Here is a 26,151-nt window from a genome sequence, read left to right as displayed (position 1 = left end):
CTGTCAGTGGACTGAACCTGGGGAAGACAGTGGAAAGGTCTGTGCAGCCTGATTAAGGATGGTGACTATGGTTTTGGTGTATCATACATGACAGCTAGAGAATGGATGTGGGTGAATGAGGCCTTTTCTTTGTTCTTGGCACTACCATGCTAACTCAGAAAATGATGGAACAAATATGAAAGAAAGAAAAGTATACAGATCTACACAATCCATCTTAAACCATGCCTTATCTGCCTTGTTAAACACCCTGAAAAAAAAGAAGCAGTGTTGCAAACTACACAAAACAGAGCACTTAGAACGATCACCAGCTACCAAGAAAATTACATACATACAATGCCTGCTGGATGAAACAAAAATACTTTCAGTACAATCTCACCTCAATATACTCTGCATTTAGTTCTTTGCAGCAGCAGCAGCAGACCCATCCAAGCCAACCCATAACCAACCCCTAAGTAGAAATAATAATAAACTCTGATCCCTACTTCACACTTCAGCAACACTCCTACCTGAATATGTTTGCAAAGGATACAAAGGTCTTAAGGGAAATGGAAAGGAAGGAGAATTGCATCAACTAACAGAGGGTCCTAAACAGAACTCAAGGTTGTTCTGGTAAATAGCTGATGAAAGAAGTGCCTCTGTATGATGAAACAAGACCTCAATGTAATCATTATCTAGCAGGAAATAAGCTCCAGGAGTCTGTGTGTGAGAAGGACTGGGGTTTCGACATCATCCATAACCCATTACCAGAGCCCCACATTAGGAGAGTAGTCAAGGAGACAAATTGTCTTCTGGTGAATATCAAAATGGCTTTCAAGTATGTAGATAAAAAATATTTGGCAAGTTGTTTATATCCTGTATAAGTCCAAAACTAGATTATGCTTGTTAGGTTTGGTCACAGTACCTAAAGAAGCACAAACAGCTATAAGAGGTCCAAAGTAGGGCAACAAAGATGGTACTAGAATAAAGAGGGCAGATTTATGGAGAAAGGCTAGAGGCTTTAGGATTACCCTCCTTGGAAGAGAAAAGAGTGAGGTAACATGATCACAATCTTCAGGTTATTAGAACATATCAATGACAGTTCTTTGAGGAATATAGGCTCCTTCTTCTCTTCCTACTTTGGGAAGTAGTACATAAAGGAAGGATTTCCAGCCCTGTACTTATGAAATAGCTTACTACAAATTACTACACATCCCCATCCCCAAACAAACAAGACCGACAGAATGTGTAATAGCAAACATATATACATCAAAATGACCTGACAAACAATAAAGTTCATTCCTTCCAACCCAGTGTTATGTACCACTACACCAGACTTGCACACATATGAAATTCCACTCCCTAGACATGTATGAGTTATTTTCTCTTGCCTGCTTTCTGGACACTGCCCATCTCTTAAGGATTACAAAATCTGATTCAGGACTTCACAAGGCCTCCAATACCCAGGATGAAACTTCCACGTTGAAACTCAGAACAAATACTCCTCTGCAGTCCTGTGCTTAACCCACAAAGACATGCACACCACTCTCAAGCTGTTGTCCTGCCCATTGTATGTGGTCAGCTTCTGGAGTGGTGTGGGAGCCCCATAGAAGGGATCTAGGGACAGGAAGGTTAAGGTAAAAGGTATATATATTATATATGTATATAAACATCTTTATATGAAATTACATTTGCATTTCATATGTACAGGCGTCATTGAAAGTGGTTTTGTGCGTGGTGAGGAACGTTGGCGTGCAGAGGAATCTACAGGAAGGTCTGTTTCACTCAGCTACAATGCCATTGTTCAGAGCCTTGCTGTTGCTGCTCTTGGAAGAGACAAGGTGTACTTTTTGGCTCCAGGTGAGATATGTTTATCACTACGACATGAAGTTATCATAAAGAGAACATGATATATGTCAGGTTTGATAGATGACCTAATTTCTTGATCATCAAGATTTTTTAATGATTGCATATGTTGTGAGTAATCTTATTTGAGGTAGATTTGATACTGAAATTACTTTGACAATAATGGAGGGGCACGAATCTAATTGTGCTGGTACTTGTTGATAGTAAAATTTTTGCAGGATGACCATATCACTCTTTAAAAGCTTGAGATGCTTGTTAGAACTGAAGATTCTTTTGATTGAATTTAAAAGCAGTTTTGCTACATAGGAGGGAGGAGAATGTAGATGTGAAATTTAGTTGAATCAACTGAAAATAGATTGAATTCAGGATCTCATTTATTGCAAATTAAACATCAGAAATGTTATTGAATGGTCGGATAGTTGGCAGTTAGTTGGAAAGAGTTATGGAAAGTAAGAGTTTCATTTTTTAGGTTTAGATATGGTATGTTATAGGATATATGCATCTGTCTTTGAAATATGTTGGAAAAGTGTAGCCTTGAGTCAGGATTCCTTCATTAAACCTTTCATGTCTGGCATGGACAAATATAAATGATATGAACTTTTGAAAGGATTGTCAGTTGGTAGATTGAAGTTGTGTTGTCCTTGATGCAGAGTTAAAGATGAACATCTGAGTTTGCTGTGAGCCAGCTGGTGTGTCTTTTGAACTTGAAAATAGTCCCTTGTAATGTATGGGTAGCAGCACTAACCATTACATAATGAAGACTATTATAGCTTTTTAATTATTTTGTGCCTAAAATATTCATTTCTTTATTTGATTTGGCTTCTTTTGTTATTTCAGATCGTTTTCTTGGTGATCAGCGTGCTAGCTATAATCATGACCTTTCGTTCTTCCTGCGTGTTGGAGAACTTGGTCCTCAGGCTAGCACAGAAGATATTGTCTTAGAAGGTGCAGGCCTCACCATCTCAGCACCTATCTTTGCACAAGGCAATAGTCTTCCAAGCACTCAGGTAAGCTGTGATTTTTGCTCTTCCTAGTGCTTGAATTTTAACTGTTAGTCTGTTGCATTGAGAGCTGAATCAGATTTGCAACTCAATATTTTCTTTTGTAGACAACTGTAAGCAAGTGTTTTTCTGACCCATTTGTAGACAACTGTAAGCGAGTGTTTGTCTAACCCATATTATCTAGCATTCAATTTAGGCATCATTTATTCAAATGAAGTATTTTTTTCTCAACTCCACAGTTTTTGAAATGTGCATGGTAGATAGCTTGATTCTGAAAATGCAGCTAGAATATGGCAAATTCAACCGCTGTAACAAAAACTTGGTCATAATACGTTGGCTAAATTTTCTTGAAACTGTATGTGGGGATGATCTAGATAGAGAACTAGGTTTGTGTACAACTCTTCCACTATTTGACTCCCTGCAATGAGATGCTGATTGCATCCGCATGCTGATGCTGTATGTAAGAGATATCAATGTATGTATACCACGAAGATTGGAATGGTTCTACATGATCCTTGTGGAGTTGAGACCCTTTCTTTTTTCTGTCTTTGTTGATCCATAGCAACTATTCAAAATGATTAAACACCCAACACAAATTCTCAATCGTTTTGACACAGTACCAACTTTGGGACTTCAGAAGGGCTCAGTAGTCTTTCTTAAATTTTGTATTGTCGTTTTTGGAACCTGTCTTTTGCCAGCTGGGATACTTACAATTGTCCTGACAGTGCAGAGAAGGTTATAGTAGCTGAGATGGAGGCCTACATCTCTCTTTGTAAGAAACTTTTTTCTTTATTCATGGGTTGATCATTTGTTTTGATTTACATCTGAGATGAGTGTATTGGGCCATTCTTTCCTTGTATCTGCTTAAAATCTTTGAAGAGTGATTATATGTAGTTGAAAATGCTTTTCTGAAAAGAAAATGTGTTGTTTTGACTTCTGTCAGTTCTTGAATTTTTGTAAGGTAGTCCATAACCAGTAGCATTTTAAATAACTATTATAGTTTACCCTTTCCTTCTCTCTCTTGACTTGGTCAGTGTATAGCTAATTCTCCAAGAGATAAAGTTGCTTTCTTTGGTATCATGTTTTCCTCTAAATCTGTTTTGGATGTTTCCACTTGTATCCCTCCCTCTCCCTACTTCCTGCTATTGAACCTATGACCTCTACTATATTTCTTTTGTACAAGGTCTGAGTTCTGCCTTAGTTAAAAGTGGGCAAAGCACATGGATCAGGCAGCATACCCCCTGGTGTCCTGAAGGAGTGTGCTGTTGAGCTAGCTCTTTTCCTTGCCTCCCTATTTAATTCCTGTTTAAAAACTCCAGCTCAACCTTTTTCTTAGAAGTATCCCTTGATTCAGCCCATCCCCACGAAAGGAGATGATTCTAACTGTTGCACCATCTCTATCACTTCATCCATTTCCAAAGTCTTTAAAAGTGTTTTTTCAACTCCCATTTCCTTCAACACATAGACTCTTGTGTGGCTTTCATGGTGGAATGTCTTCTGGTGATGTTTCATATGTTACCCACCTTTGGTTATCATTTCTCAGGGTCTTTGGTGAATCCTTCGGTGTCATCCTCAATATGTTTAAAGCATTTGACAGGATGTGGCACAAATTTTTGCTTGCTAAATTTTCTTCCTTTGGAATTTTTGCATTCCTCTCTTTTCTAATGTACTGTTTGTTTTCCAGTCATTCCAATACAGTAGTCACTGATAGAATTATATTTCCCTCTTACCTTGTCAGCAGTGATGTCCATCAGGGTCCTGTCCCATTAGCTATCCTCTCCAGAAATTATCTTTCTTTAGTCTATTACCCTATTTACTCTTATGTTAAGGGTTCTGCTCTACATATTTCTGACTTGTTTTAAATCCCTTCATTCCCCTGATGCTCATTCTGTTATGCACTGAACATGTAGTCTGTCATAATTCAGACCTCTTCACCCATGCAGGGTGGGAGGCAGGAATGAGGTTAAATTCAACAGTGCAGAAATATAATATTCATCTGTATCTCACTTGCTTCTTATTATTTTATTTCAAAATGATACAGTTCAACCCTGTATTAACATATGTACATGAACTCTTCACTGGAGGAAGTGAAGTGTTTTAGATATCTGGGAGTGGATTTGGCAGTGGATGGAACCATGGAAGTGGAGGTTTGTCACAGGGTGGGGGATTGAAGGAATAGTGGTTCCAACAATGTTATATGGTTGTGAGGCGTGGGCTATAGATAGGGTTGTGCGGAGGAGGGTGGATGTGTTGGAAATGAGATGTTTGAGGACAGTATGTGTTGTGAGGTGGTTTGATCGAGTAAGTAATGAAAGGGTAAGAGAGCTGTGTGGTGATAAAAAGAGTGTGGTTGAGAGAGCAGAAGAGGGTGTATGGAAATGGTTTGGTCACTTGGAGAGAATGAGTGAGGAAAGATTGACAAAGAGGGTATATGTGTCAGAGGTGGAGGGAACGAGGAGAAGTGAGAGACCAAATTGGAGGTGGAATGATGGAGTGAAAAAGATTTTGAGTGATTGGGGCCTGAACATACAGGAGGGTGAAAAGCGTGCAAGGAATAGAGTGAATTGGAATGATGTGGTATACTGGGGTCGACGTGCTGTTAATGGATTGAACCAGGGCATGTGAAGCGTCTGGGGTAAACCATGTAAAGTTTAGTGGAGCCTGGATGTGGAAAGGGAGCTGTGGTTTGGTGCATTACACATGACAGCTAGAGACTGAGTGTGAACGAAAGTAGTCTTTGTTGTCTTTTCTTAGCGCTACCTCGTGGACACACGGGGGGAGGGTGGTGCAATTTCATGTGTGGTGGGGTGGCTGAAGGATGGATGAAAGCAGCATGTATGAATATGTCCATGTGTATATATGTATATGTCTTTGTATGTATATGTTATCACCTCCCCATTAGCGCCCTTCACTGAAGTTCCCATTTGCTCCCTTGTCTTATGCACTTTATTTACCTCCTTCCAGAACATCTTTTTATTCTCCCTAAAAGTTAATGATACTCTCTCACCCCAACTCTCATTTGCCCTCTTTTTCACCTCTTGCACCTTTCTCTTGACCTCCTGTCTCTTTCTTTTGTACATCTCCCACTCAATTGCATTTTTTCCCTGCAAAAATCGTCCAAATGCCTCTCTCTTCTCTTTCACTAATAATCTTACTTCTTCATCCCACCACTCACTACCCTTTCTAATCAACCCACCTCCCACGCTTCTCATGCCACAAGCATCTTTTGCGCATTCCATCACTGATTCCCTAAATACATCCCATTCCTCCCCCACTCCCCTTACTTCCATTGTTCTCACCTTTTTCCATTCTGTACTCAGTGGTGATGTGAGAAGGAGATGGAGTCAGTATTTTGAAGGTTTGTTGAATGTGTTTGATGATAGAGTGGCAGATATGGGGTGTTTTGGTCGAGGTGGTGTGCAAAGTGAGAGGGTTAGGGAAAATGATTTGGTAAACAGAGAAGAGGTAGTAAATGCTTTGCGGAAGATGAAAGCCGGCAAGGCAGCAAGTTTGGATGGTATTGAGTGGAATCTATTAAAAAAGGGGGTGACTGTATTGTTGACTGGTTGGTAAGGCTATTTAATGTATGTATGACTCATGGTGAGGTGCCTGAGGATTGGCAGAATGCGTGCATAGTGCCATTGAACAAAGGCAAAGGGGATAAGAGTGAGTGCTCAAATTACAGAGGTATAAGTTTGTTGAGTATTCCTGGTAAATTATATGGGAGGGTATTAATTGAGAGGGTGAAGGCATGTACAGAGCATCAGATTGGGGAAGAGCAGTGTGGTTTCAGAAGTGGTAGAGGATGTGTGGATCAGGTGTATGCTTTGAAGAATGTATGTGAGAAATACTTAGAAAAGCAAATGGATTTGTATGTAGCATTTATGGATCTGGAGAAGGCATATGATAGAGTTGCTAGAGATGCTCTGTGGAAGGTATTAAGAAAATATGGTGTGGGAGGCAAGTTGTTAGAAGCAGTGAAAAGTTTTTATCGAGGATGTAAGGCATGTGTACGTGTAGGAAGAGAGGAAAGTGATTGGTTCTCAGTGAATGTAGGTTTGCGGCAGGGGTGTGTGATGTCTCCATGGTTGTATAATTTGTTTATGGATGGGGTTGTTAGGGAGGTGAATGCAAGAGTTTTGGAAAGAGGGGCAAGTATGAAGTCTGTTGTGGATGAGAGCTTGGGAAGTGAGTCAGTTGTTGTTCGCTGATGATACAGTGCTGGTGGCTGATTCATGTGAGAAACTGCAGAAGCTGGTGACTGAGTTTGGTAAAGTGTGTGAAAGAAGAAAGTTAAGAGTAAATGTGAATAAGAGCAAGGTTATTAGGTACAGTAGGGATGAGGGTCAAGTCAATTGGGAGGTAAGTTTGAATGGAGAAAAACTGGAGGAAGTAAAGTGTTTTAGATATCTGGGAGTGGATCTGGCAGCGGATGGAACCATGGAAGCGGAAGTGAATCATAGGGTGGGGGAGGGGGCGAAAATCCCGGGAGCCTTGAAAAATGTTTGGAAGTCGAGAACATTATCTCGGAAAGCAAAAATGGGTATGTTTGAAGGAATAGTGGTTCCAACAATGATGTATGGTTGCGAGGCGTGGGCTATGGATAGTGTTGTGCGCAGGAGGGTGGATGTGCTGGAAATGAGATGTTTGAGGATAATGTGTGGTGTGAGGTGTTTTGATTGAGGAAGTAACGTAAGGGTAAGAGAGATGTGTGGAAATAAAAAGAGCGTGGTTGAGAGAGCAGAAGAGGGTGTTTTGAAATGGTTTGGGCACATGGAGAGAATGAGTGAGGAAAGATTGACCAAGAGGATATATGTGTCGGAGGTGGAGGGAACGAGGAGAAGTGGGAGACCAAATTGGAGGTGGAAAGATGGAGTGAAAAAGATTTTGAATGACCGGGGCCTGAACATGCAGGAGGGTGAAAGGCGGGCGAGGAATAGAGTGAATTGGATCGATGTGGTATACCGGGTTGACGTGCTGTTAGTGGATTGAATCAGGGCATGTGAAGCGTCTGGGGTAAACCATGGAAAGTTGTGTGGGGCCTGGATGTGGAAAGGGAGCTGTGGTTTCGGGCATTATTGCATGACAGCTAGAGACTGAGTGTGAACGAATGGGGCCTTTGTTGTCTTTTCCTAGCGCTACCTCGCACACATGAGGGGGGGAGGGGGATGGTATTCCATGTGTGGCGAGGTGACATTGGGAATGAATAAAGGCAGACAGTGTGAATTGTGTGCATGGGTATATATGTATGTGTCTGTGTGTGTATATATATGTGTACATTGAGATGTATAGGTATGTATATTTGCGTGTGTGGACGTGTATGTATATACATGTGTATGGGGGTGGGTTGGGCCATTTCTTTCTTCTGTTTCCTTGCGCTACCTCGCAAATGCGGGAGACAGCGACAAAGTAAAATAAATATAAAAATAAATATGTATATGTATGTACACGGTGAAATGTATAGGTATGTATATGTGCATGTGTGGGCATTTATATATATACATATGTATTTAGGTGGGTTGGGCCATTCTTTTGTCTGTTTCCTTGCGATACCTCGCTAATGTGGGAGACTGTGACAAAGTATAATAATGAATAATAAATAAATAAACATGAATATCAAATCTTACTCACAAAAGCTGGTGATATTGCAAATATTTTTCTTGTAACAACTATTTCATAAATACAGGGGTCAAATTTTTCTTGGTATGGAGTATTGTTTGCATATCTGGGGTGGCTTTCCGTCCACTTTTGCTTTGTTACAGTGAATCAAAAGCCCTGTGGTGTATTCATTCTTCTGCTATCTCCTCTTTTTAACCATCCCTTTGTGTTTACTTTGATGTTGTTACCCCTCTGTTTTATTGGTATTATTTCATTTTCTGCTCGTGTGCTGTCTGCATGTATCCCGGCCCTTAAGACTTGGTCCCATAGCACGTAGTGCTGCTGCCTCCCATCTGTGTAGCATTTTGACTACTTTACAAGAATTGACCCATTTGATAAGTCCTATTTTGTTTATACTATAAAACTGTGAAATTTTCTTTCTCTATTTCTACATCCTATCCACCTTAAAGGTATTGGTTCTGCAGACTCTTGAGGGATTCATATCAATCTTGGCTGTATTTTTTTCCAAACTCATTGCCTGACCTTTCATCCAAGTGGCCTTTATTGGAAATGTATTTCTTCATGTCACATATGCTACTGTAAAAAGTGACAAGATAAAAGTGGGGTTATCAGCACCATGAATGAGTTTGTTTGTTGTATTCACCTCTTTCACTACACATGGGGTGTTACTGGACTCTGCCTGCTTGAGGTTACACCTCGAGTGAAAAGTCACCTTTGGGGAGGCTGCATCACTTGTCAAATCACTTCTCACTCCAAAGGAATCTGCATTTTCTAACTAATGGAAAGTTGCACAGCCTGAGGGTGCAGAAAGTGGCCTAGGGTAATGCCAGGACTCTCTTATAGAAAGTAATCTGGGGTTAATTATAAGTGAATAAGAACACAGACAGGAGAAAAAGATCCCTTCCTCTTGTGGGTGGGGAAGTAGAAAACAAAGCAAAAAAAGAGTCATTTTTACTCTGTTAGAGCATAAAGTACTTCTCTTCACTTACAAAAATTTAGAATTTTTGAGATGCCTTTAGTTGTTATAGTCACTATGAGACATTAAATGGTGTGACATCGGCCCAACAGGGCCACCATATATTAGAGTATGCAATTGCATTTTTTTTTCTAATACATGAATACAGAATTATTTGTGGTAGCACATAGAAGTGCATATGAGTACCTGTTTTGTATGAAATCATTGGAAATTTGAATAAAGTACTTCATGTAAATTTAACTGGCATTTACTTTCCTGTTGCAGCAGTGCAGCATTGTACTCCTCTCTTTGATGTCTAGAGGGTAACTAGACCTGAAGTCCATTCTTTTCTTTCATATGGGTAAGGCTGACAGCTTCTGGTAACTTTTCATCACCATGCCAATGAAATTGGTGTAATTAAATGGGGCAAGTTTTAAGATTTTAGCCATGGACAAAATTTGGCACCCACATTGAAATGTGAAATGGGCAGAATTTAGGGCTCTCACTCAAATAGTTTAGTGGATAACCTTCGTAGTTTGTATTCATCCAGCAGAGTGAATCAGTCTTTTCGAAAGGAAAGATTTTATTTCTCCACAGTGGTAAGATGTGAACTACCATACTGTGTTTAGATGGTTAATGACCAAAAGTATTCTGTTGTTAGTAGTTAAGACTTTGGTGGCTGAGAATTGGACTGCTTGTCAGATGGTTGAGTCAGGGATCCAGCTTTGTAGCCTTTGATGGAACATACAGAAACTTGAATATTATTATATGCTGATCTCCAGATAGCCCAGTTTGATATAACTGATGATTATACTTCGCCTGCGTATTAACAAGTTGGATAATAAGCCTCTCATCTTATTAAAGTTACTTTGCAAAGTATGATAATAGGGTTGATGCTTCAAATGATCCAGTTCTGTAGTTCTATTTGGAAATGGTTTGAGGGTAATAGTTTTTAATATGGACAGTATTGCTTTTCAAAATGAAAGTAATATATGGGCAGTTATATAACTACTGGTGTATTTAAGAAGTACTTTTCACAACTTTCTCATTGCATCAACAGAAACAAAAGTATACCTTCCGTCTGCATGAGGATTCTCAGTTTGGGTGGTCTCCACGTCTCGCATCACGTGACTTTATGTCGCTTTTGTCTAATCTCACTGCAATCAAGATTCGTGGAACATATATATATGAAGGTAAGAATAAGATCTTAAGAAATTTATGCACATTTTTCCCTGTTCAAGAGAATTTCTTGAGATGTAGATGATTTTTAACCAAAACTTTTTTGTTACTGGTAGTGTGGCATTATTTGATTCAGAACTGAACATCACTCTGTTTACCAAGTGATGAGATGATGAATATCTTTGTGCTTTTATATTTTCATCGTACTCTGTAAATGCTCTTTATTTATTTATTTTTTTTTTCAGAAACATTCTCCTCTTCATTTCTGAATATTTTTGAATTACTTACATAAGTACATTTCTTTGAGTAATTTCAGTCCCTTTCCTATGTCTGCCTTCCATTTGTCATATTTCATTTTTCTGTATTCAGAGCTGGATGTTGCATTTAAAATCTCTGATATGTTTCAGCTGTAGAATGTCTTCATATTTTTTAGGTTAAGATCCTTTGACAGCAAATGCCACATTTGCATAATGAATATTTACAGACTGTTGAATATATGAGGTATTTCCCATTTATCTCGATAAAGAAATGAGATTGTATGAAAGGAATTACCATGTTAGAATTACCTTCTCCATCATGCGCAAAAGGAAAATGGGGTGCTTCATTTACCAAGAGAACTAAATTCAAATGGGAATAACATCCCTTTCGCTCACACATAATGTATACAGAATTAGTGAGTGAATGTATTAGTTCTTGAGGCTTCGTGGAATGAGTTATTGTGTATGAATATAATTTCAAGGTTGGTGAGTATTTGTAACATGAGGTTTTTCTTTGTAAGGACTGTTAATTTCTTCTGTTTTTAGTTTACAGAGGTCCAACTGAGTGACACTGATATGTCATTATTGAGTTTTATAGGTTTTATTTTTATTTATTTTGCTTTGTCGCTGTTGCCCGCGTTTGCGAGGTAGCACAAGGAAACAGAAGAAAGAAATGGCCCAACCCACCCCCATACACATGTATATACACACACGTCCACACACGCAAATATACATACCTATACATCTCAATGTACACATATATATACACACACAGACACATACATGTATACCCATGCACACAATTCACACTGTCTGCCTTTATTCATTCCCATCGCCACCTCGCCACACATGGAATACCATCCCCCTCCCCCCTCATGTGTGCGAGGTAGCGCTAGGAAAAGACAACAAAGGCCCCATTCGTTTACACTCAGTCTCCAGCTGTCATGCAATAATGCCCGAAACCACAGCTCCCTTTCCACATCCAGGCCCCACACAACCTTCCATGGTTTACTCCAGACGCTTCACATGCCCTGATTCAATCCACTGACAGCACGTCAACCCCGGTATACCACATCAATCCAATTCACTCTATTCCTTGCCCTCCTTTCACCCTCCTGCATGTTCAGGCCCCGATCACTCAAAATCTTTTTCACTCCATCTTTCCACCTCCAATTTGGTCTCCCACTTCTCCTCGTTCCCTCCACCTCCGACACATATATCCTCTTGGTCAATCTTTCCTCACTCATTCTCTCCATGTGCCCAAACCATTTCAAAACACCCTCTTCTGCTTTCTCAACCACGCTCTTTTTATTTCCACACATCTCTCTTACCCTTACATTACTTACTCGATCAAACCACCTCACACCACACATTGTCCTCAAACATCTCATTTCCAGCACATCCACCCTCCTGCGCACAACTCTATCCATAGCCCACGCCTCGCAACCATACATCATTGTTGGAACCACTATTCCTTCAAACATACCCATTTTTGCTTTCCGAGATAATGTTCTCGACTTCCACACATTCTCCAATGCTCCCAGGATTTTCGCCCCCTCCCCCACCCTGTGATTCACTTCCGCTTCCATGGTTCCATCCGCTGCCAGATCCACTCCCAGGTATCTAAAACACTTTACTTCCTCCAGTTTTTCTCCATTCAAACTTACCTCCCAATTGACTTGACCCTCAACCCTACTGTACCTAATAACCTTGCTCTTATTCACATTTACTCTTAACTTTCTTCTTTCACACACTTACCAAACTCAGTCACCAGCTTCTGCAGTTTCTTATGAATCAGCCACCAGCGCTGTATCATCAGCGAACAACAACTGACTCACTTCCCAAGCTCTCTCATCACAACAGACTTCATACTTGCCCCTCTTTCCAAAACTCTTGCATTCACCTCCCTAACAACCCCATCCATAAACAAATTAAACAACCATGGAGACATCACACACCCCTGCCGCAAACCTACATTCACTGAGAACCAATCACTTTCCTCTCTTCCTACACGTACACATGCCTTACATCCTCGATAAAAACTTTTCACTGCTTCTAACAACTTGCCTCCCACACCATATATTCTTAATACCTTCCACAGAGCATCTCTATCAACTCTATCATATGCCTTCTCCAGATCCATAAATGCTACATACAAATCCATTTCCTTTTCTAAGTATTTCTCACATACATTCTTCAAAGCAAACACCTGATCCACACATCCTCTACCACTTCTGAAGCCACACTGCTCTTCCCCAATCTGATGCTCTGTACATGCTTTCACCCTCTCAATCAACACCCTCCCATATAATTTACCAGGAATACTCAACAAACTTATACCTCTGTAATTTGAGCACTCACTCTTATCCCCTTTGCCTTTGTACAATGGCACTATGCACGCATTCCGCCAATCCTCAGGCACCTCACCATGAGTCATACATACATCAAATAACCTTACCAACCAGTCAACAATACAGTCACCCCCTTTTTTTTATAAATTCCACTGCAATACCATCCAAACCTGCTGCCTTGCCGGCTTTCATCTTCCGCAAAGCTTTTACTACCTCTTCTCTGTTTACCAAATCATTTTCCCTAACCCTCTCACTTTGCACACCACCTCGACCAAGACACCCTATATCTGCCACTCTGTCATCAAACACATTCAACAAACCTTCAAAAAGGATGAAAAATCTTGACTGAATCAAAGTAAGTTTTTAGGACCTGAAAACATGCACTGTGATGTGTATCTTTCATAGAGAAAACAAGAAAATAAATACAATGTTATTTTTTAGAAGGAGCATATGCCTGAAAAATGTGGTTGGGTAGAATACACAGTTATTAGATATAACACCCGTGAAACTAGCAGAGATTGTGGAAATATTTGGATTAAGGAGTTTATATATATCTAAATTGATTGAGGATTGCAAAATAGACATGAATCGAAAGTTTTTCTTTAGGACTAAAGATGTTCTCTTGGTACTTTGCAGTATTTAGCTGTTATAATTTGAGATTATAATTAGGTACATGATTGCAGGCAGTTGGTGAAAGATGGATGGCAGGAAAAATTGCTGTTGCTAGATACAAGTAATGCAAATGTGTTGGGAATGTGAAAACAAGCTGATCGTAGTAAATGATTGTGGAATGATACTTAGAAAGGAGAAATTTCATTAGATACAAAGAAAGCAAACCTTTGAAAAAGAGGGACATAGAGGGGAAAATGCATTGAAGTTTTGAAAAGAAGGGGAAAGGAGAGTGTGATGGTAACCATTAAACACAGAGTATTCAGGTGAAGGTGAAGATTTGTAGAGGTTTTCAGAAAAGAAGAGAGAATGTTTGGGTGAAGAAAGTGGTGAGAGCAAGTGAGCGTGGGAAGGAGACTTGTGTGAGGAAGTACCAAGAGAGACTGAGTACAGAATGGAAAAAGGTGAGGACAAAGGAGGTAAGGGGAGTGGGGGAGGAATGGGATGCATTTAGGGAAGCAGTGATGGCTTGCACAAAAGATGCTTATGGCATGAGAAGAGTGGGAGGTGGGCAGATTAGAAAGGGTAGTGAGTGGTGGGATGAAGAAGTATGATTATTAGTGAAAGAGAAGAGAGAGGCATTTGGACGATTTTTGCAGGGAAATAATGCAAATGAGTGGGAGATGTATAAAAGAAAGAGGCAGGAGGTCAAGAGAAAGGTGCAAGAGGTGAAAAAGAGGGCAAATGAGAGTTGGGGTGAGAGAGTATCATTAAATTATAGGGAGAATAAAAAGATGTTTTAGAAGGAGGTAAATAAAGTGCGTAAGACAAGGGAACAAATGGGAACTTCAGTGAAGTTCCCATGATAACAAGTGATAACAAGTGATGACAAGTAGTGGTGATGTGAGAAGGAGATGGAGTCAGTATTTTGAAGGTTTGTTGAATGTGTTTGATGATAGAGTGGCAGATATCGGGTGTTTTGGTCGAGGTGGTGTGCAAAGTGAGAGGGTTAGGGAAAATGATTTGGTAAACAGAGAAGAGGTAGTAAATGCTTTGCGGAAGATGAAAGCCGGCAAGGCAGCAAGTTTGGATGGTATTGAGTGGAATCTATTAAAAAAGGGGGTGACTGTATTGTTGACTGGTTGGTAAGATTATTTAATGTATGTATGACTCATGGTGAGGTGCCTGAGGATTGGCAGAATGCGTGCATAGTGCCATTGAACAAAGGCAAAGGGGATAAGAGTGAGTGCTCAAATTACAGAGGTATAAGTTTGTTGAGTATTCCTGGTAAATTATATGGGAGGGTATTAATTGAGAGGGTGAAGGCATGTACAGAGCATCAGATTGGGGAAGAGCAGTGTGGTTTCAGAAGTGGTAGAGGATGTGTGGATCAGGTGTTTGCTTTGAAGAATGTATGTGAGAAATACTTAGAAAAGGAAATGGATTTGTATGTAGCATTTATGGATCTGGAGAAGGCATATGATAGAGTTGATAGAGATGCTCTGTGGAAGGTATTAAGAAAATATGGTGTGGGAGGCAAGTTGTTAGAAGCAGTGAAAAGTTTTTATCGAGGATGTAAGGCATGTGTACGTGTAGGAAGAGAGGAAAGTGATTGGTTCTCAGTGAATGTAGGTTTGCGGCAGGGGTGTGTGATGTCTCCATGGTTGTATAATTTGTTTATGGATGGGGTTGTTAGGGAGGTGAATGCAAGAGTTTTGGAAAGAGGGGCAAGTATGAAGTCTGTTGTGGATGAGAGCTTGGGAAGTGAGTCAGTTGTTGTTCGCTGATGATACAGTGCTGGTGGCTGATTCATGTGAGAAACTGCAGAAGCTGGTGACTGAGTTTGGTAAAGTGTGTGAAAGAAGAAAGTTAAGAGTAAATGTGAATAAGAGCAAGGTTATTAGGTACAGTAGGGATGAGGGTCAAGTCAATTGGGAGGTAAGTTTGAATGGAGAAAAACTGGAGGAAGTAAAGTGTTTTAGATATCTGGGAGTGGATCTGGCAGCGGATGGAACCATGGAAGCGGAAGTGAATCATAGGGTGGGGGAGGGGGCGAAAATCCCGGGAGCCTTGAAAAATGTTTGGAAGTCGAGAACATTATCTCGGAAAGCAAAAATGGGTATGTTTGAAGGAATAGTGGTTCCAACAATGTTGTATGGTTGCGAGGCATGGGCTATGGATAGTGTTGTGCGCAGGAGGGTGGATGTGCTGGAAATGAGATGTTTGAGGATAATGTGTGGTGTGAGGTGTTTTGATCGAGGAAGTAACGTAAGGGTAAGAGAGATGTGTGGAAATAAAAAGAGCGTGGTTGAGAGAGCAGAAGAGGGTGTTTTGAAATGGTTTGGGCACATGGAGAGAATGAGTGAGGAAAGATTGACCAAGAGGATATATGTGTCGGAGGTGGAGGGAACGAGGAGAAGTGGGAGACCAAATTGGAGGTGGAAAGATGGAGTGAAAAAGATTTTGAATGACCGGGGCCTGAACATGCAGGAGGGTGAAAGGCGGGCGAGGAATAGAGTGAATTGGATCGATGTGGTATACCGGGTTGACGTGCTGTTAGTGGATTGAATCAGGGCATGTGAAGCGTCTGGGGTAAACCATGGAATGTTGTGTGGGGCCTGGATGTGGAAAGGGAGCTGTGGTTTCGGGCATTATTGCATGACAGCTAGAGACTGAGTGTGAACGAATGGGGCCTTTGTTGTCTTTTCCTAGCGCTACCTCGCACACATGAGGGGGGGAGGGGGATGGTATTCCATGTGTGGCGAGGTGGCATTGGGAATGAATAAAGGCAGACAGTGTGAATTGTGTGCATGGGTATATATGTATGTGTCTGTGTGTGTATATATATGTGTACATTGAGATGTATAGGTATGTATATTTGCGTGTGTGGACGTGTATGTATATACATGTGTATGGGGGTGGGTTGGGCCACTTCTTTCTTCTGTTTCCTTGCGCTACCTCGCAAACGCGGGAGACAGCGACAAAGTAAAATAAATATAAAAATAAATATGTATATGTATGTACACGGTGAAATGTATAGGTATGTATATGTGCATGTGTGGGCATTTATATATATACATATGTATTTAGGTGGGTTGGGCCATTCTTTTGTCTGTTTCCTTGCGATACCTCGCTAATGTGGGAGACTGTGACAAAGTATGATAATGAATAATAAATAAATAAACATGAATATCAAATCTTACAAAAGCTGGTGATATTGCAAATATTTTTCTTGTAACAACTATTTCATAAATACAGGGGTCAAATTTTTCTTGGTATGGAGTATTGTTTGCATATCTGGGGTGGCTTTCCGTCCACTTTTGCTTTGTTACAGTGAATCAAAAGCCCTGTGGTGTATTCATTCTTCTGCTATCTCCTCTTTTTAACCATCCCTTTGTGTTTACCTTGATGTTGTTACCCCTCTGTTTTATTGGTATTATTTCATTTTCTGCTCGTGTGCTGTCTGCATGTATCCCGGCCCTTAAGACTTGGTCCCATAGCACGTAGTGCTGCTGCCTCCCATCTGTGTAGCATTTTGACTACTTTACAAGAATTGACCCATTTGATAAGTCCTATTTTGTTTATACTGTAAAACTGTGAAATTTTCTTTCTCTATTTCTACATCCTATCCACCTTAAAGGTATTGGTTCTGCAGACTCTTGAGGGATTCATATCAATCTTGGCTGTATTTTTTTCCAAACTCATTGCCTGACCTTTCATCCAAGGTGGCCTTTATTGGAAATGTATTTCTTCATGTCACATATGCTACTGTAAAAAGTGACAAGATAAAAGTGGGGTTATCAGCACCATGAATGAGTTTGTTTGTTGTATTCACCTCTTCACTACACATGGGGTGTTACTGGACTCTGCCTGCTTGAGGTTACACCTCGAGTGAAAAGTCACCTTTGGGGAGGCTGCATCACTTGTCAAATCACTTCTCACTCCAAAGGAATCTGCATTTTCTAAATAATGGAAAGTTGCACAGCCTGAGGGTGCAGAAAGTGGCCTAGGGTAATGCCAGGACTCTCTTATAGAAAGTAATCTGGGGTTAATTATAAGTGAATAAGAACACAGACAGGAGAAAAAGATCCCTTCCTCTTGTGGGTGGGGAAGTAGAAAACAAAGCAAAAAAAGAGTCATTTTTACTCTGTTAGAGCATAAAGTACTTCTCTTCACTTACAAAAATTTAGAATTTTTAAGATGCCTTTAGTTGTTATAGTCACTATGAGACATTAAATGGTGTGACATCGGCCCAACAGGGCCACCATATATTAGAGTATGCAATTGCATTTTTTTTTCTAATACACGAATACAGAATTATTTGTGGTAGCACATAGAAGTGCATATGAGTACCTGTTTTGTATGAAATCATTGGAAATTTGAATAAAGTACTTCATGTAAATTTAACTGGCATTTACTTTCCTGTTGCAGCAGTGCAGCATTGTACTCCTCTCTTTGATGTCTAGAGGGTAACTAGACCTGAAGTCCATTCTTTTCTTTCATATGGGTAAGGCTGACAGCTTCTGGTAACTTTTCATCACCATGCCAATGAAATTGGTGTAATTAAATGGGGCAAGTTTTAAGATTTTAGCCATGGACAAAATTTGGCACCCACATTGAAATGTGAAATGGGCAGAATTTAGGGCTCTCACTCAAATAGTTTAGTGGATAACCTTTGTAGTTTGTATTCATCCAGCAGAGTGAATCAGTCTTTTCGAAAGGAAAGATTTTATTTCTCCACAGTGGTAAGATGTGAACTACCATACTGTGTTTAGATGGTTAATGACCAAAAGTATTCTGTTGTTAGTAGTTAAGACTTTGGTGGCTGAGAATTGGACTGCTTGTCAGATGGTTGAGTCAGGGATCCAGCTTTGTAGCCTTTGATGGAACATACAGAAACTTGAATATTATTATATGCTGATCTCCAGATAGCCCAGTTTGATATAACTGATGATTATACTTCGCCTGCGTATTAACAAGTTGGATAATAAGCCTCTCATCTTATTAAAGTTACTTTGCAAAGTATGATAATAGGGTTGATGCTTCAAATGATCCAGTTCTGTAGTTCTATGTGGAAATGGTTTGAGGGTAATAGTTTTTAATATGGACAGTATTGCTTTTCAAAATGAAAGTAATATATGGGCAGTTATATAACTACTGGTGTATTTAAGAAGTACTTTTCACAACTTTCTCATTGCATCAACAGAAACAAAAGTATACCTTCCGTCTGCATGAGGATTCTCAGTTTGGGTGGTCCCCACGTCTCGCATCACGTGACTTTATGTCGCTTTTGTCTAATCTCACTGCAATCAAGATTCGTGGAACATATATATATGAAGGTAAGAATAAGATCTTAAGAAATTTATGCACATTTTTCCCTGTTCAAGAGAATTTCTTGAGATGTAGATGATTTTTAACCAAAACTTTTTTGTTACTGGTAGTGTGGCATTATTTGATTCAGAACTGAACATCACTCTGTTTACCAAGTGATGAGATGATGAATATCTTTGTGCTTTTATATTTTCATCGTACTCTGTAAATGCTCTTTATTTATTTATTTTTTTTTTCAGAAACATTCTCCTCTTCATTTCTGAATATTTTTGAATTACTTACATAAGTACATTTCTTTGAGTAATTTCAGTCCCTTTCCTATGTCTGCCTTCCATTTGTCATATTTCATTTTTCTGTATTCAGAGCTGGATGTTGCATTTAAAATCTCTGATATGTTTCAGCTGTAGAATGTCTTCATATTTTTTAGGTTAAGATCCTTTGACAGCAAATGCCACATTTGCATAATGAATATTTACAGACTGTTGAATATATGAGGTATTTCCCATTTATCTTGATAAAGAAATGAGATTGTATGAAAGGAATTACCATGTTAGAATTACCTTCTCCATCATGCACAAAAGGAAAATGGGGTGCTTCATTTACCAAGAGAACTAAATTCAAATGGGAATAACATCCCTTTCGCTCACACATAATGTATACAGAATTAGTGAGTGAATGTATTAGTTCTTGAGGCTTCGTGGAATGAGTTATTGTGTATGAATATAATTTCAAGGTTGGTGAGTATTTGTAACATGAGGTTTTTCTTTGTAAGGACTGTTAATTTCTTCTGTTTTTAGTTTACAGAGGTCCAACTGAGTGACACTGATATGTCATTATTGAGTTTTATAGGTTTTATTTTTATTTATTTTGCTTTGTCGCTGTTGCCCGCGTTTGCGAGGTAGCGCAAGGAAACAGAAGAAAGAAATGGCCCAACCCACCCCCATACACATGTATATACACACACGTCCACACACGCAAATATACATACCTATACATCTCAATGTACACATATATATACACACACAGACACATACATGTATACCCATGCACACAATTCACACTGTCTGCCTTTATTCATTCCCATCGCCACCTCGCCACACATGGAATACCATCCCCCTCCCCCCTCATGTGTGCGAGGTAGCGCTAGGAAAAGACAACAAAGGCCCCATTCGTTTACACTCAGTCTCCAGCTGTCATGCAATAATGCCCGAAACCACAGCTCCCTTTCCACATCCAGGCCCCACACAACCTTCCATGGTTTACTCCAGACGCTTCACATGCCCTGATTCAATCCACTGACAGCACGTCAACCCCGGTATACCACATCAATCCAATTCACTCTATTCCTTGCCCTCCTTTCACCCTCCTGCATGTTCAGGCCCCGATCACTCAAAATCTTTTTCACTCCATCTTTCCACCTCCAATTTGGTCTCCCACTTCTCCTCGTTCCCTCCACCTCCGACACATATATCCTCTTGGTCAATCTTTCCTCACTCATTCTCTCCATGTACCCAAACCATTTCAAAACACCCTCTTCTGCTTTCTCAACCACGCTCTTTTTATTTCCACACATCTCTCTTACCCTTACATTACTTACTCGATCAAACCACCTCACACCACACATTGTCCTCAAACATCTCATTTCCAGCACATCCACCCTCCTGTGCACAACTCTATCCATAGCCCACGCCTCGCAACCATACATCATTGTTGGAACCACTATTCCTTCAAACATACCCATTTTTGCTTTCCGAGATAATGTTCTCGACTTCCACACATTCTCCAATGCTCCCAGGATTTTCGCCCCCTCCCCCACCCTGTGATTCACTTCCGCTTCCATGGTTCCATCCGCTGCCAGATCCACTCCCAGGTATCTAAAACACTTTACTTCCTCCAGTTTTTCTCCATTCAAACTTACCTCCCAATTGACTTGACCCTCAACCCTACTGTACCTAATAACCTTGCTCTTATTCACATTTACTCTTAACTTTCTTCTTTCACACACTTACCAAACTCAGTCACCAGCTTCTGCAGTTTCTTATGAATCAGCCACCAGCGCTGTATCATCAGCGAACAACAACTGACTCACTTCCCAAGCTCTCTCATCTACAACAGACTTCATACTTGCCCCTCTTTCCAAAACTCTTGCATTCACCTCCCTAACAACCCCATCCATAAACAAATTAAACAACCATGGAGACATCACACACCCCTGCCGCAAACCTACATTCACTGAGAACCAATCACTTTCCTCTCTTCCTACACGTACACATGCCTTACATCCTCGATAAAAACTTTTCACTGCTTCTAACAACTTGCCTCCCACACCATATATTCTTAATACCTTCCACAGAGCATCTCTATCAACTCTATCATATGCCTTCTCCAGATCCATAAATGCTACATACAAATCCATTTCCTTTTCTAAGTATTTCTCACATACATTCTTCAAAGCAAACACCTGATCCACACATCCTCTACCACTTCTGAAGCCACACTGCTCTTCCCCAATCTGATGCTCTGTACATGCTTTCACCCTCTCAATCAACACCCTCCCATATAATTTACCAGGAATACTCAACAAACTTATACCTCTGTAATTTGAGCACTCACTCTTATCCCCTTTGCCTTTGTACAATGGCACTATGCACGCATTCCGCCAATCCTCAGGCACCTCACCATGAGTCATACATACATCAAATAACCTTACCAACCAGTCAACAATACAGTCACCCCCTTTTTTTTATAAATTCCACTGCAATACCATCCAAACCTGCTGCCTTGCCGGCTTTCATCTTCCGCAAAGCTTTTACTACCTCTTCTCTGTTTACCAAATCATTTTCCCTAACCCTCTCACTTTGCACACCACCTCGACCAAGACACCCTATATCTGCCACTCTGTCATCAAACACATTCAACAAACCTTCAAAAAGGATGAAAAATCTTGACTGAATCAAAGTAAGTTTTTAGGACCTGAAAACATGCACTGTGATGTGTATCTTTCATAGAGAAAACAAGAAAATAAATACAATGTTATTTTTTAGAAGGAGCATATGCCTGAAAAATGTGGTTGGGTAGAATACACAGTTATTAGATATAACACCCGTGAAACTAGCAGAGATTGTGGAAATATTTGGATTAAGGAGTTTATATATATCTAAATTGATTGAGGATTGCAAAATAGACATGAATCGAAAGTTTTTCTTTAGGACTAAAGATGTTCTCTTGGTACTTTGCAGTATTTAGCTGTTATAATTTGAGATTATAATTAGGTACATGATTGCAGGCAGTTGGTGAAAGATGGATGGCAGGAAAAATTGCTGTTGCTAGATACAAGTAATGCAAATGTGTTGGGAATGTGAAAACAAGCTGATCGTAGTAAATGATTGTGGAATGATACTTAGAAAGGAGAAATTTCATTAGATACAAAGAAAGCAAACCTTTGAAAAAGAGGGACATAGAGGGGAAAATGCATTGAAGTTTTGAAAAGAAGGGGAAAGGAGAGTGTGATGGTAACCATTAAACACAGAGTATTCAGGTGAAGGTGAAGATTTGTAGAGGTTTTCAGAAAAGAAGAGAGAATGTTTGGGTGAAGAGAGTGGTGAGAGCAAGTGAGCGTGGGAAGGAGACTTGTGTGAGGAAGTACCAAGAGAGACTGAGTACAGAATGGAAAAAGGTGAGGACAAAGGAGGTAAGGGGAGTGGGGGAGGAATGGGATGCATTTAGGGAAGCAGTGATGGCTTGCACAAAAGATGCTTATGGCATGAGAAGAGTGGGAGGTGGGCAGATTAGAAAGGGTAGTGAGTGGTGGGATGAAGAAGTATGATTATTAGTGAAAGAGAAGAGAGAGGCATTTGGACGATTTTTGCAGGGAAATAATGCAAATGAGTGGGAGATGTATAAAAGAAAGAGGCAGGAGGTCAAGAGAAAGGTGCAAGAGGTGAAAAAGAGGGCAAATGAGAGTTGGGGTGAGAGAGTATCATTAAATTATAGGGAGAATAAAAAGATGTTTTGGAAGGAGGTAAATAAAGTGCGTAAGACAAGGGAACAAATGGGAACTTCAGTGAAGTTCCCATGATAACAAGTGATAACAAGTGATGACAAGTAGTGGTGATGTGAGAAGGAGGTGGAGTGAGTATTTTGAAGGTTTGTTGATTGTGTTTGATGATAGAGTGGCAGATATAGGGTGTTTTGGTCGAGGTGGTGTGCAAAGTGAGAGGGTTAGGGAAAATGATTTGGTAAACAAGAAGAGAGAGTAAAAGCTTTGCGGAAGATGAAAACCGGCAAGGCAGCAGGTTTGGATGGTATTGCAGTGGAATTTATAAAAAAAGGGGGTGACTGTGTTGTTGACTGGTTGGTAAGGTTATTTAATGTATGTATGATTCATGGTGAGTTGCCTGAGGATTGGCGGATTGCTTGCATAGTGCCATTGTACAAAGGCAAAGGGGACAAAGGTGAGTGCTCAAATTACAGAGGTATAAGTTTGTTCAGTATTCCTGGTAAATTATATGGGAGGGTATTGATTGAGAGGGTGAAGACATGTACAGAGCATCAGATTGGGGAAGAGCAGTGTGGTTTCAGAAGTGGTAGAGGATGTGTAGATCAGGTGTTTGCTGTGAGGAATGTATGTGAGAAATACTTAGAAAAGCAAATGGATTTGTATGTAGCATTTATGGATCTGGAAAAGGCATATGATAGAGTTGATAGAGATACTCTGTGGAAGGTATTAAGAATATATGGTGTGGGAGGCAAGTTGTTAGAAGCAGTGAAAAGTTTTTATCTAGGATGTAAGGCATGTGTACGTGTAGGAAGAGAGGAAAGTGATTGGTTCTCAGTGAATGTAGGTTTGCGGCAAGGGTGTGTGATGTCTCCATGGTTGTATAATTTGTTTATGGATGGGGTTGTTAGGGAGGTGAATGCAAGAGTTTTGGAAAGAGGGGCAAGTATGCAGTCTGTTGTGGATGAGAGAGCTTGGGAAGTGAGTCAGTTGTTGTTTGCTGATGATACAGCGCTGGTGGCTGATTCATGTGAGAAACTGCAGAAGCTGGTGACTGAGTTTGGTAAAGTGTGTGAAAGAAGAAAGTTGAGAGTAAATGTGAATAAGAGCAAGGTTATTAGGTACAGTAGGGTTGAGGGTCAAGTCAATTAGGAGGTAAGTTTGAATGGAGAAAAACTGGAGGAAGTGAAGTGTTTTAGATATCTGGGAGTGGATTTGGCAGCGGATGGAACCATGGAAGTGGAAGTGAATCATAGGGTGGGGGAGGGGGCGAAAATTCTGGGAGCCTTGAAGAATGTGTGGAAGTCGAGAACATTATCTCGGAAAGCAAAAATGGGTATGTTTGAAGGAATATTGGTTCCAACAATGTTGTATGGTTGCGAGGCGTGGGCTATGGATAGAGTTGTGTGTAGGAGGGTGGGTGTGCTGGAAATGAGATGTTTGAGGACAATATGTGGTGTGAGGTGGTTTGATTGAGTAAGTAATAATAGGGTAAGAGAGATGTGTGGTAATAAAAATAGTGTGGTTGAGAGAGCAGAAGAGGGTGTTTTGAAATGGTTTGGTCACATGGAGAGAATGAGTGAGGAAAGATTGACCAAGAGGATATATGTGTCAGAGGTGGAGTGAATGAGGAGGAGTGGGAGACCAAATTGGAGGTGGGAAGATGGAGTGAAAAAGATTTTGAGTGATTGGGGCCTGAACATGCAGGAGGGTGAAAGGCGGGCAAGGAATAGAGTGAATTGGAACGATGCGGTATATTGGGGTTGACATGCTGTCAATGGATTGAACCAGGGCTTGTGAAGCGTCTGGGTTAAACCATGGAAAGTTGTGTGGGGCCTGGATGTGGAAAGGGAGCTGTGGTTTCGGTGCATTATTACATGACAGCTAGAGACTGAGGCCTTCGTTGTCTTTTCCTAGCGCTACCTCGCACACATGAGGGGGAAGGGGGTTGTTATTTCATGTGTGGCGAGGTGGCGATGGGAATGAATAAAGGCAGACAGTATGAATTATGTACATGTGTATATATGTATATGTCTGTGTGTGTATATATATATGTATACGTTGAGATGTATAGGTATGTATATTTGCGTGTGTGGACGTGTATGTATATACATGTGTATGTGAGTGGGTTGGGCCATTCTTTCGTCTGTTTCCTTGCGCTACCTCACTAATGCGGGAGACAGCGACAAAGCAAAATGAAAATAGATAAATAAATATTCAGATTTACTTTTGATGAATAGTTCAACGAGATCTGAAGTATAGTGGTTAGAAATTGAAAGTGTGGATAGTAGAACACAGGCAAATGCATTGGAATCTTGCCATGAAAATAGGTAAATAGGTTGAGGAATTATGATATATAGGTGGATCTTGAAATTCAGAGGAGCTATTGAGTGGAAAAGGAATAGATGATGAGGTTGCATGGTTAGATTAAATGAATGGAAATAAGTGTTGTGAGTTGGAGTATATGGGGGAATATAAGAAAAAAGTTAGGGAAGATAGTGAATAAGTAAAGTATTTTGATGAAATGTACTAAGTAATCATATTTTGGTGAAGTTCAAAGGAATTGTTGAATAGAAAAGGTCTGAGATGATGAGGTTGTTTGGGCAGATTTAATAAATGGAAGTAAGAGTAAGTAATTATATCTTGGTGAAATTTACATGAACTATCATGATGTAAATGCTTACTTATCTAAATGTTAAAAGACTAATAGTCTAACACTGTAATTTTACATTTTAGGTCGGGGTTTCTTGGATGATGTTATGCTAGAGACTGCTAGACGTGGTGTATTCGGTGCGCCAGCAAGTTGGATAGAAATATGCACATGTCCAGAAGGCTATGTGGGCCAGTTTTGTGAGTCATGTGCACCAGGCTATCGACACAATCCTGCCAATGGTGGACCGTTTGCTACATGTATTCCCTGTGATTGCAATAACCATGCTGACATTTGTGATTCTGAGACTGGTGAGTCACGTGGCATATTATAGAAATTTGTTTTTGTTAAAATTTTATC

General features: G+C 40.2%; 1 protein-coding gene across 9 annotated transcripts in view; it reads left to right on the top strand.

The window, feature by feature from the left end:
* Positions 1-26,151, top strand: part of LanB2 (laminin subunit gamma-1) — a 342,671-nt gene that overhangs the window by 225,110 nt on the left and 91,410 nt on the right. For all 9 annotated transcript variants that reach the window (XM_071656602.1, XM_071656600.1, XM_071656601.1 and 6 more), the window contains 4 exons: positions 1,687-1,836; positions 2,680-2,849; positions 19,020-19,152; positions 25,878-26,102. In XM_071656602.1, coding sequence (XP_071512703.1) covers positions 1,687-1,836; positions 2,680-2,849; positions 19,020-19,152; positions 25,878-26,102 — 678 coding nt within the window. The remainder of the gene's footprint in view (positions 1-1,686; positions 1,837-2,679; positions 2,850-19,019; positions 19,153-25,877; positions 26,103-26,151) is intronic.

Source organism: Panulirus ornatus, chromosome 63, assembly GCF_036320965.1.
Source record: "Panulirus ornatus isolate Po-2019 chromosome 63, ASM3632096v1, whole genome shotgun sequence".
In the NCBI taxonomy this organism is placed as follows: Eukaryota; Metazoa; Arthropoda; class Malacostraca; order Decapoda; family Palinuridae; genus Panulirus; species Panulirus ornatus.
The sequence above is the reverse complement of the archived record's forward strand: the minus strand, read 5'-3'. Positions and strand labels throughout refer to the sequence as shown.